This window comes from Topomyia yanbarensis, chromosome 2 (genome assembly GCF_030247195.1).
Source record: "Topomyia yanbarensis strain Yona2022 chromosome 2, ASM3024719v1, whole genome shotgun sequence".
NCBI classification, from domain to species: Eukaryota; Metazoa; Arthropoda; class Insecta; order Diptera; family Culicidae; genus Topomyia; species Topomyia yanbarensis.
Window position 1 is genome coordinate 371649390 of NC_080671.1, and position 12197 is coordinate 371661586.

General features: G+C 47.2%; 2 protein-coding genes across 2 annotated transcripts in view; both read right to left on the reverse strand.

Annotated features, from left to right (window-relative positions):
• The window catches only part of LOC131684531 (solute carrier family 22 member 21), a 240834-nt gene that overhangs the window by 208379 nt on the left and 20258 nt on the right, over window positions 1–12197 (reverse strand). The window lies entirely within an intron of this gene.
• On the reverse strand, window positions 2731–7488 carry LOC131680754 (uncharacterized). The gene has a single exon (XM_058961463.1). It carries the CDS (start codon window positions 7486–7488, stop codon window positions 2731–2733), a length of 4758 nt encoding a protein of 1585 aa, XP_058817446.1.

Sequence of the window (12197 nt, forward strand, 5' to 3'; positions counted from 1 at the left end):
TTCGCAAAGCGTTTGTTCAGATTAACTCGTCATAATCGTGTTAGATCTCGACCGAGAAGATTCATTTTTTGTTTTGCTCTGGTTCGTGTTGTTGTTCTCCGATTGATTTCTAACCATAGTGACGAATGTTCAGACATCGCGTATGTAAGTGAAAGCAAAAATTCCCAGACTATAGCTGTGGCTATTTGGAAAGATTCTTTGGTAACGGTATCTTCATTCTTTAAAAAATATGCGAAGAAAAACCCGTCCCTCTGATAAAATCTTCTTTTCGCAGGTAGTGAAGCCCACAAAGTAGTGTTGGATAAATAGAAGGCATCTCCGACGGCTGACATCTCCTCAGGCTCAATGGAAGTCGATTTGAATATTTCCCTGATGGCAAAAATAATGCTACCGGTCTCCTATTCGAGACAAATTATATCCATCTGACGCAACCAACTCCTGAGCCAAACGCAAGCCAATTAATATCATCGAGATATCGCGTGATCTAACTAAAGCACAATCGGTCGTGTACGAAGAAGTATCTTGTCTACATGCCCGCCCGAGAAGCAGAAATTAACGGTGTACTCCACGATAGGGGACTAAATTGCGAATATCTGGTGAAGTATGGGGTTGGGTCTTTCATGAACCCTTTGCTACAGTCTAGATTGCGAGCAATTGGAATCAGCAAAAATCGAGAAATATAAGTAGGCAGCTTATTTTCCATCAGTACCTTTGAACCGGACTCGTCTACCTTGTATGTCGCGTAGCATGAACTATCGTCGTTGCAAACAATTGGGCTACTCATTGTACAAACAAGGCACTGGGTGGAAAATTCGGAGAGAATCATGGAAAGTTTTCCTACTGTGGAGAGACTCCACGTGATCTCCCGTGTACAAATTATGCGGAGAAAAACTGAAACTTGCTGTTAAAAAGAACGCTTTGAAAAGAAATGCGAGGGCTACGCCACCAGCCACGACTAGTTCCAACGCTCCCTTGTTCACTTAACAGTGACAATCCCATTAAGGGAACATCTGCTAATGTGCCTATAAATTTTCGAGAGAGAAAAAGCATTTCCTCTCCCAAACTTCCTTATAAATGCCTGAGGGTGTTCCTTGATGGGCCTTCAAATGGGCTCCTAGTCTCGGAAATTTTAGAAACTAACAGGAATTTTCACATGGGACATCAAAACCCCAAATATCCCTATATTTCAGCCAGAGATTCAACATAGTACAGGACAAATGAAACAATTGATATCCCTGACCATATATTGAAAACATTTAACAGTGAGAGTACTTTGGAAGCATTTTTTCTACCAAATGGCCCTCCTAGAGTGATCGTATCCTTCAATGGTTAATTTATCGAGCAAAGTCACCGTTTTGATCACTGTTTGCAGAAGTATCATTGATTCTTTGAAACATTTAAAAAGCAACCTGGTTAACTTCCGACGTAGATTTCAACTTCCACAAATTTAAAATTATTCGTCAGGACCGAGAAAACACTATTCTTTTAATCGAATTAAGCTCGGTAGCAGGTATTGAAGTCGTCACTTGTCAATTCTTCTAGAAGACTTCATCTCCCACATTATGCCATGGAGTTGTATTCACGATAATAAACGATTGAACTCACTGCATGATATTTGCGACATTTTCGATATGGCCATCTTGAATACGGTAGAAATGACACGAATTCCTACTCCATCAGCGCACCAAAACGCGGTAAATTGTTCATTGTACATACTTAACTTTGCTACAATTAGATTGAAAGAACGGCACGTCCACCATATCCAGCAACAATCGAATCCGGTGGAAGACTACAAGGTTTTTACTGGCCTAATTCTGTGCGTAAAAGTCCAATAAGGACTTTTTGAACGGCAGATCATCTGAATATTTTCGAATATACGCGACGTTAGAAACGCAAATGAAAAACTTGATGGAAAATAAAAAACGCAGATATTGGCACCAATTCGTCGACGCAACAACGAGAGAAATAATGTTTCGTCTGGTGGCTAGACCTTAGGTTGTGTATTCGATTCAACCTTTGATCGGAATGCATGGCAGCAAGAATTTCGGCAAAGCACTCCTTGCATTTCCTGGGGAAACCTGCAAGCTCCTGAGTGCTTTATCTGAAAAATCACTTCAGATTATCTTAGCTTGGGTTTTTTGCAATGCTCTTTTCCGGGTAATGAGAAGGCGGCCACTTACTCATTAGACGGCGATATTTATGAAAGATTGTATAGCTTCAACGAGTTTTTCAGTATTTCCCGTCATAGGAAGCATTGGCAAATTTCGTGGAACGATAAACGATAAGGGATCCCAAAAGTATCGGCAAACCTTCGTACAAGAGAATGGATAAGGGTCGTAGCTTCATTAGGGTGATATCTGGATGAGTCATGTTCAATCATTATATGTTAGATGTGCATCTCTGGCGTATTGGGGTCAAGGGGAGCGGTCTCTGCGCTTGTGGTGACGGTTATCACGACATTAAACATGTTGTCTGGTCGTGCGCCTAGTGTTTTAGCGTCAGATCTCTGTTAAAGGATTCTCTTCGGCCTCGTTCCAGTCCGAGATGTGCTGGCTATCGTCGATCTCCCCAATATGTCTCTCATACACATATTTTTAAACATGATAAATTGTTATTGTTATTGTTTATTGGGGCTTTAACCTATAGGTCATTCGCCCATGAAATAAAGCGAGATTACAATTCATAATTATACGTTACATTTCATTTTGTTTGCGTAATTCATTTTATTGTTTAGATGCTGTCGTATAGGCCGGCGTCCTTTAGGAAGAGGAGGAGTGCCTCCTCCCGAACCGGGTCGTTGGATAGGGTGTCCCGTATCGAACCAGTCAGGCCGTACTGACGCCGTAGGTCCTCCAGTTCTCGGCAGTTGCACAGCAGGTGTTCGACGGTGAGCCGGGTGTTGCAGGAGGCACATTCTGGGACGGACTCGCTGGACACGGTGTGTGCGTGGGTTACTCGTGTGTGCCCCACGCGGAGTCGGGAGAGTATTTTTTGTTCCCTCTGGCTGTCTCGGTCGGTCCAGGTGTCGGCTGACCCTTTGATTTTTTGGGTGTGATTTCGAGAACTCCGCCAGTGGTTGGTGAATCCGTTCTGCAAGCTGATGTTGAATTCCCTGATGATGTCTATGGTTGGAGTCTCATTAGGGAGCCGGGTCCGGGCCCGTCTGCCGATGAGGGCTAATCGGTCGGCGTCTGTGTTACCCTTGATGCCGCTGTGACCCGGAACCCAGCAGATTGTAACCAATGGGTCTCGAAGTGTCTCGATGGCCTGAACGAAGGGATGTTTGGAGGTCCCGCTAGCGACGTCCCTCAGGACCGAGAGCGAGTCTGTCAAGATGACCGTCGGTGTATCGGTGGGTCTTTTTATCATTCCCACTGCAATGGCGGCCGCTTCCGCTGAGAAAACTGAGCAGGAGGGAGGTAGGCGGAAGGAGAGCCCGTTCCCCAAGCCGCTGATCCCCGCTCCTACACCGTCGTTCGCTTTGGAACCGTCGGTGAAGATTTTAGTGTGATGTGAATATCTTCGGTTAATTAGCTGTCTATATTTAACTAGTATGCTGCTGGGGTGATCGCCGACTTTTATAGTGCGAGCAAGGCTGTCGTCGGTGTTGGGTCCGGGGTCGTACCAGGCCCGCGGTCTCACCCGGTGTAGACGAGCGATGGGTGGGAGGTCGTTGCTGGTAAACTCCTGGTGCAGGTTGGAGGCGGTGGTGAGAAGGGGGCACTCGTCGCCCGAAGTTTTCTCCAGGAAGCTTAGTGCTCTTCTGAAGGCCACCCTGGCTGTTTCCCAGCGGCAGGGTAGAACTCCTGCCTCTACACAGGCAGCTTCGGCCGGGGTACTCGGTAGTAGACCGGAGGCTAGCCGCACCGCTCCGTGGTATAAGGGCCCGAGGATGTCGGAGAGTCCGTCTAGGTTCCGGCAAGTCATCTCGATCCCGTAGAAGATTCTGCTGTGGATAAGAGATCGCACGACGTTAAGCGCTGCTCGGCGGTTGTTTTTGGGGTGGTGGGCGCAAATGGTCCGGACTAGTCGCTTTCTGCTCTGGCAGTCTTTTTTCAGTCGCCGGAAGTGAGGTATCATTGTCAGTTTCCGGTCGAGGGTGATCCCGAGGGCGACCGGTTCCTTTCGGAACGGAATTACTGTACCGTTGAGGCGGATTGGACGAGCGTTGGCTGGGTGATATGTGCTGCAGCAGTGTGTAATGGCACACTTGGTGGCGGCGATGTTGAATCCGGTGGCGAGTGCCCATCGGCCGACTGCGTTGACGGCGGCCTGCAGCGATATTCTTGTGCGCGGGATCGTCTTCCCGAGAGCTACCAATATGATGTCGTCCGCGTACACGAAGACATAGACGCCCCCGGGTAGCGCGGTGAAGAGCGAATTCATCCTCACTAAGAAGAGGGTCACGGCTAGTATCGATCCTTGTGGCACTCCGTTGGCCTCGCGGAATTCGTCGGAGAGTGTGCCGCCTATGCATACCCGAAAGCGGCGGTTGGTTAGGAAATTTTGGATGAAGACGCCTAGGTTCCCCTGTATGCCCCATCGTTGGAGTTGTTGAAGGACGCCTTCGCGCCAGACTGTGTTGTAAGCTTTTGCTATGTCGAGTATGGCAATATCGGCGTGGATGCCTTCGGACCTTGCTCTGTCTAGTACCTCGCCGAGCGAGCCCAGGTGGGCCCCGGTGCCGAATCCCTTCCGGAAAGCGAATTGGCGTGGGTCGAGTAGTTTCTCGTCTTCCAGCCACGTAGTCAGTCGCCGGTTTACCATCCTCTCCAGTGTCTTAGCGGTGCATGACAGCAGGCTGATTGGCCTGAAGTCGCTGGGGGCACGGGTACCCTGGCATTTTTTAGGAATGGGGACTACGTGGGCCAGTTTCCATTCCTCTGGGAAGGACCCGCGTTCCCAGATAGTGTTAAAAGAGTCTAGGAGGGCTCTTTTGCCTCCAGGCGGAAGATGCCTAAGCATCGGGTAACCAATCCTGTCAGGGCCGTCGGACTTTCCTCGTGCGTTAGTGAGAGCGACGGCAAGTTCCGCTCCGGTAAAGGGTCTGTTGTAGGTGGCTGCGGAGTCTGGCGTGAAGGTCGTAGGGGAGGCTTCGAGTCTGCTTTTTTTCTGAGCGAATGCGGCTGGCAGGGCTTTGTCGGCGGATAACGTTTCGAAGTGGCAGCCTATCTTGTTCGCGATTTCCTCTGGGTCAGTAATGATGGTGTTGTTGACCGCTAAAGAGTAGCCATTTTGCCGACGTTTGCCACTGAGCGCGTTGACCCGTCTCCACAGCTCCGTGGTTGAGGAGTCCGTGTGGATACCGTCCACGAAGTTCCTCCAGCTGGTTTCTTTAGCCGTTTGGATTGTTTTCCTCGCAGCGTTTCGGAGCGTTCTAAAGTTGTCCGCTCTTTGGTCCCGAAGGGGGTGATTGGGCGGTGTTTTTTGTAAGGTGCGGAGAGCTTTCCGGCGAGCTTTGACGGCAGCGGCCACTTCCGAATTCCACCAGTGCACGGCACGGTGTGGTGGTACCCCGCTTGTTCGGGGGATGGTTTCTTTCGCTGCGTTGACGATAGTTTCTGATAGGTCGACAAGTGAGTACGTACGGTCTCGAACAAGGTGGGACTGTATGGCAGCGTCGTAGGCATCCCAGTCGGCGTTTTCATATAGCCAACGTCTTCGTCGGGTGGTTTTAAGTTGGAGGCGATTTATGCGTAGCACGATGGGGAAGTGGTCACTCCCGGCGGTATCGTTGGACGTGGACCAGCCGCATATCCCAGCGATGGAACTGGAGGCGAAGGTGACGTCGAGGGCGGAGGAGGCGTTACCACGGATGAACGTGGTACTACCGTCGTTTAGTATCACGGCGTCGATTTCCTCGATGAGTTTGACGATCTCGTTACCTCGGTGGCAGCACTTGTCCGAGCCCCAGGCCTTATGGTGGGCGTTGAGGTCCCCCATGACGATGAATGGGGCGGGGACCTGGTTGATCAGGCTGGTTAGTTGGCTTCGTATGTTGGTAACCCCTTGTGGTAGGTAGATGGATACAATAGAGCAGCGGATGGGGGTTGATATCCTCCTGGCGACCGCTATTAGTTCCGTGTTGAGGGGGAGGTGCACCGACAGGAGTTCCACTTTGATGCCCAATCCGATGGTTTGGTGGTTGTTGTCTCCTCTGGCCGTCTCCCAATCGTATCTGTTTCCGAACCATGGGGTGGGGTCAACGCCGGTGTGCAAGTGGGTTTCCTGAATGGCGAGGCAAAGTGGTTCGGTGCCGGCGATTATGTTCTGTAGGTCCCCTAGGTTGTTCCTTAGGCCGTTGATGTTCCACTGGACGGCTAGCGTGGAATATTCTGAGCCGGTGCTGCTGGTCATTGAGACGCTGTTGGGACTGCGCGGTGAGCTACCTGGAAATGATTCGGAGCCGTACGACTGGTCTTGGTGGGAGTAGGGTGTGGTTAGACTTATCCGGTAGTGATCCGGGCCCCCTGCACCAGCAGCCGCCGAAGGCTCGTCGGTGAGGGCCGGTACATCCGCGGACAGGGCTGGTGCAGGGGAAGAGGCTTTCTCCCTTGACAGGAAGCTATCGGCTTCGTGCGCTTTGTTTGTGTTGAGGGGGTATTTTTTGTTGCAATTGTTGATGGGTGGCCTGGCGTACGTCCCTTCCAATGACCGCGGGAGGTAGAGCAAGGGGTCCGCAGGCGTTGCGTCGGTGGTTTTTGTGCGTTTCGTTGCGGGTAGGTTTTGGTATCGTTTTCTGAAGCGTGTGGTCAACCAAACGAAGGCGGTTAGATCATTCCTTGAAAAAGAGTTTGTGGCGCTGAATTGTTCTTGTCGGTTGGAATGTTGATATGGACTTACCCGGGATGTGCCCGGGCCTCCCGCACCAGCAGCCGCCGGGGGAGCATCGCTGTAAGGCGGAACGTCCCCGGTCAGGGCCGGCACGGGGAAGTGGGTGTCACGATTGGTGACTACTGGTTTCCTGGATGGTCTAAAACGTACCGGATGCCAAGAGCAACCGGGAACCGGGCTGAGGTCTCGTCGTACTCGTTGCTGTTGGTGAGTAGGAGTTTCCCGGCTGAGAGTTCTTCCCGGTGGTCCGCCAGGTGCGGGGATATCGGGAGACCTGAACCGGTTCTCGTTGCAGTGGAGCTGTTTGCTTAGTTTTCCTGATACTGGTGTCATTTTTGGGATCAGGCGGGGAGATCGCCTACTCTGGGGCCCGGCAAGATGCGGGGCGTTGGAGGCGGTCGTGGTTCCCGTCGTTTGGGATTGCTGTGTTGGTGGATTCTCTGGATTTCTGTCTGGTTGGCCTGAGATGGATGGTGAATGCGTAAATCGAATGCTAATGGGGATGTTAAAGGTACTTCCCTGCTGGTGCTCCAATGGTCCTGTGTCAACAGCCGCCGGGGGTGCGTCGGACGTATCCGGAACTTCCCCGGTCAGGGTCGACACAGGCGGGCTTTGTTTTATGTTGCTGTTGAATTCGTTGTTTTTTATTGGCATCCCCAGTTGCTATGATCGTTGTATGGCTAGTCGGACATTACGAAAGACGCTTGGGGCATGGAGTTTTGCGTCGTTTCGGTGTCTGAGATGTTCAAATGTCCGGATAGTGAAGGGCTGTTGTTGCGGGAATTCGCTCGGGTTGTCCGTTGTTGTTTCGGTGGTGCTGGCTCTGTTTTGTTTCCGATAGGGCTTCGGGATTTATCCCCATCGCCTGCTCGGCTACGATTTCTTTGCTGCTTTCGTTCGTCACGAAGTCGGGGGTCTCGCTGTTGTTTCGCGGCCACTACGTTACATTCGGTCGATATCGTGGTGATCGGGTTTAGTTTGTTGACGTTTCCCTGCTCTACTTTCGGTGAAGTGTTAGCTCTGCTTACCTCGGTGAGTTGTTGCTTGGCAATTCTAAGCTGGCGAACAGCCTCCGCCAGGTGGTTTTTTAGGTTTAATATTTCATCGTCCCGGTCATCTTTTGGCGGATTGCTCTTTTCGCCCTTTAGCCTAGTGAGCTCCGCCTTCAGTTTAGCGATAGTGGAATCTTTCTCGTTGTCTTTCGATTCCGTGCCTTTCTGGGTTTGTTCGGCGTAACTTGGTCCTTTGCGCTTTTGTGTTATTAGAGCTCTTGCTTCGGGGAAGGAAAGGTTTAGTGAAACTTTCGCTTTAATGATGGCTACCTCTTCCATGTATTTGGGGCACTCTTTTGCTCTTGTTGAGTGCTCTCCGCTGCAGTTTATACACTTCGAGACTTGGGTGCATGGGTTATCTTTGGCTGATGGGTGGTTCAGACTGCAGTTCAAGCAAGTTTCCTTGTTGGGGCACACCCTAGTGCCATGCCCAAATTTGCCACAGCGGTAGCACAGCATGGGGGATGGGTAGTAGGGCCGGATGCTAGTGCGTACCAATCCGAGGTAAATGTAGTCGGGGAGGGTTGAGCCACTAAAAGATATCACCACCAGAGGAGTATTGCTCACTACTCCTTCGTGCAGCTTGGTGATCCTACGCACTGCTGTGATTCCTTGACCTTTCAGCTCGTCAAGAAATTCTTCGTTGCTCATGTCTTTGGTGTCGAAACATGATAAATATCCAAATAGAGTTATCTTTTCTCTTTTGGTTGATATGCTAGTTTTCCCTGCAGATTTTAGGAGGACCAGTAAGTGATCCGGTGCATGATGTCCTGACAGTGATCTTCCGTTTGCCAATAATCTGCAAGTTTGATTTTTTTACTTTTCCCTGTCATTGTTGTCGGCCTTCACTGATACTTTGATGTTGGAATAAATCCTTCTTGTGTATGTCTGTTGCCTTCCTTATAAAAAGCCCAATAATAGTAATTGTAATTGTTAATTTGGGTTTTAACCTGACAGTCATTCACCCAAAAAGCCCAATTGTGTTTTTCTTGTTTTAATCATTAATCAAATAATAGTTCTTCAGCATGAGCATAAGCATAATGATCGTACAATTCGTAGTTGCTAAATCCTATATTTATAACGGCTCCAGCTACGACCTTAAAGTCATCGGGGAAGGGAAGGAATGTTAGTGTAACAAACGTTGTTATGGAGACCGTGTACAACTCTGAATCTCCACGTTTGCCTCGGGAAGGAGTTTTTGTTAGTATAATTGACTAAAGAATTACACAAATCTGGATTCATCTTGATAAACGATGATCTATGAAACTCTCAGAAGTGTTATTATGTGTTCATTGATCTGGGCAGCCGGGTGCCGAGAATGTACGATAGATTTATCGTTTGTTGAATTAATTTGGAATTGCTCGGTTTGTAAAAAAAAGCAACTTAACACAAGCAACAAGCTTCGGGCAGCCGACAGTCGGATATGTTGCCTATGTTTAATTGAATCAAACGCCATGTGAGCGATTTTTCAATTCCTTGTTTCTTCATTTCGACAAAACACGACATTCCAAGAACAATGCAGTATAATGAAAATCTATTACCTTTACTGCCTCGATTCATCTATTGAAATAGATATACTAATGTTTGTGTAATTAAAGATTTCGTAATACAAGCACTATTTATCGTGTACTAGCTTTACAATTATTATTATAAGAAATGAAATGACAATTGTGTATTGGTTTCTCAGCTTAAATAAGGTGTCGAGTCTTATTTAATAATTATTTGCGTGCGTTGTTATGCTAACTGAAGCGCATTTCAACCAATATATAGAAAAAGCCCGACTGAAATATCTGAAACGACTAATTATGTAAGTCCAATGTATAACCGATGACATGCGCGTGTTTTTATGTTAATTACTAAAACAAAATTGGAGACAATAGGAACGAATAGAAACTAATTTAATTTAAAACAACAATGTGCCCATAAAATGGAGCAAATGCAAGAAATAAAGAAGGGGATCCTGGTTTTGTCTACATTCACTTCAATAACCAAGCTAAAAAATGTTATGCTCATGGTGATTTCTCCATGAGCATAACATATTTTTTTGTATTTGACATGACAATCATAGTGCATATACTACTCCACAGTATACGAAAGTACTCAATACAATGAGAACAATTATTTCAATTGATTGATGATTTAATGGACTAAAATAAGCCAATGGTAATGACAATAATACATTTGTTCTTCGTGCTGATATGACTGCCGCAAATTGGCAACTGATTTTCGATTTTTCTCGCGCATTGTCAATTAACAATCCTCATACATGATTAAAAAGTCATCTTTCCACTTGGACAAGACCATGCGTATTCCCTACGCACACTGAATACCCAGTATATTAGTTCTCTAGTTGCTCAAATAAACACTAAATAAACAAAGAAATTCGTTTGCTCAGTCCAAGCTCCGCTGGCATCACCAGGTAGATGCGTATTCCCTTACAATGCCATAAAATTAAAATTCCATTCAAAATTACATATGACATTATATGTGCAATTCTGGATATAATAAAATAAGACTACTTAGTTATTGAATTAAAATAAGATCGCAAAAAATTAGTTGCATTACCCAGGTTATTCATTATCAAGGATTGCGGATGAATAACTCAATAAAAATAGGTGATAAGGAACGCGGACGAAAATAGCTGATCACAACCTATTATTCAAATAATAGTTTAATGAGAGTTCATCATTTCAAAACACCCTTAAAGCAGACGCGCTGTACTGTTTTGATTTTTCGTTGTGTTTTATTTGTGTGAATTACCGTTATAGTCGAAAATATTTATTCTCCGTACCAATTTCCTACATAGTTTTGTATTGGTTTGTGTATTTGAAGCGAAAAACCAAAGATTTTCTGTAGTGATTCTTCGTTTATCTCGTGATTTTGTTTAAATCACTGTGGAATCACCCACTAAATTTTACACCCAAATCCAACACAGGCGAGTAGCGAAAAGTGCTTCCCACACGTCAAAAAGGCGGATAGAAAGTAGCAATGAATTCTGCTTGCAAGACATGTGACTCTCCTGTTAATGGGATCTGTTTGCTATATTTTCGACTGTTTATGTTTTATTTCTCTAGATTTGGAACCGGCGTTTCAGGCTGTTTTTTAATAAAGAACTCATTTATGTTGTTTATGTTTATGTCTATGTCGGAAGAAGAGAACATAAAGGAGTTCTTCATTAAAAACAGACTGAAACGCCGGTTACAAATCCAGAGTTATTGGGATCGAAAAAATTACATGTCGTGGCAATTGTGGATCGGTTTGTCACCGCACTTGTATTCCTAGCATGCAACGATCTGCTCTGGACTTGTTGTTTGTATTTAATAAGAACTTGTACTAGCTGTGCGACAATTGTGCTTGCAGTTTCAACAAGTGGATGGAGCAAACCGATTCCGCTGCTTCCATCGTGGACACCAAAAATTGTGCGAGGCGGTAGATAACCTGAACGCAGTCGTGTCTAATCTCTCCAACCGCATTGAGACACATTTTTCGGCTAATTCTGGTTCTGTAGCTCAAAGGGGGCTGTCAATCAAACGACTTCTGGGGGATCCACGTACTCCAAAAAGAAGTAGCGTGAATTACGCTATTATTCGCGTCACTGCAGCCGCTGTCTGTGGTACTTGCTGATGAGCGGGAACAGTTCTGGGTCTGCCTCAGCCGCCTTGATCCGAGCCATACAGTGGATTATATAGTCGCCATGACCCAAGAATGTCTGAAAATAAGCAATACACCCAAAGCAATCTTGTTGGTTAAGAAGGATGCTGATATGATAAAGCTCAATTTTGTTTCCTTCCGAGTGAACTAAGGGACGTGGCACTCAGAGTGTCCACTTGGCCAGTGCTGGTTCTCAAAGTTAACTTCGACCAGCAGAGACAGGATAGATTTCGCCAATAGGTTACATCGGACTCCGGGATGCACCGCCGTACTATGGAAGATTGGAAGCCCTCGATCCCCCCGCCACAGTCCAGCTACTGCAGCCAGCGTTCACCAGTCGTCCCGGTTCTGTGTGTCCCGAGAGTGGAAAAAGGGTCTTCCAAGCTTCATACTGCGGCAAGTATCGATCTATTTGGATACCTTCAGCACCGAAATGTTCTTCGATCCCAGCTCACCGTCAATTGCGCAAAGTTCCTATCGGTATCAGACGCCACCTTTCATGCCAGCGACCCGCAGCCTTCATGAGTGGTACCTAGTCCAACTGCACCGAGTACAATCCTTGATTTCCCGTTTTCCCAGTCAACGGAACACACACTTGCCACCAGTCCTGAGGAAGCCCTTAGTGCCCCATCACAGTCGAGCCCCTCCAGCCAGCGACCA

Coding starts and splice junctions, on each gene's coding strand:
- LOC131680754 (XM_058961463.1), bottom strand. CDS start 7,488: ATGCCAATAAAAAACAACGAATTCAACAGCAACATAAAACAAAGCCCG.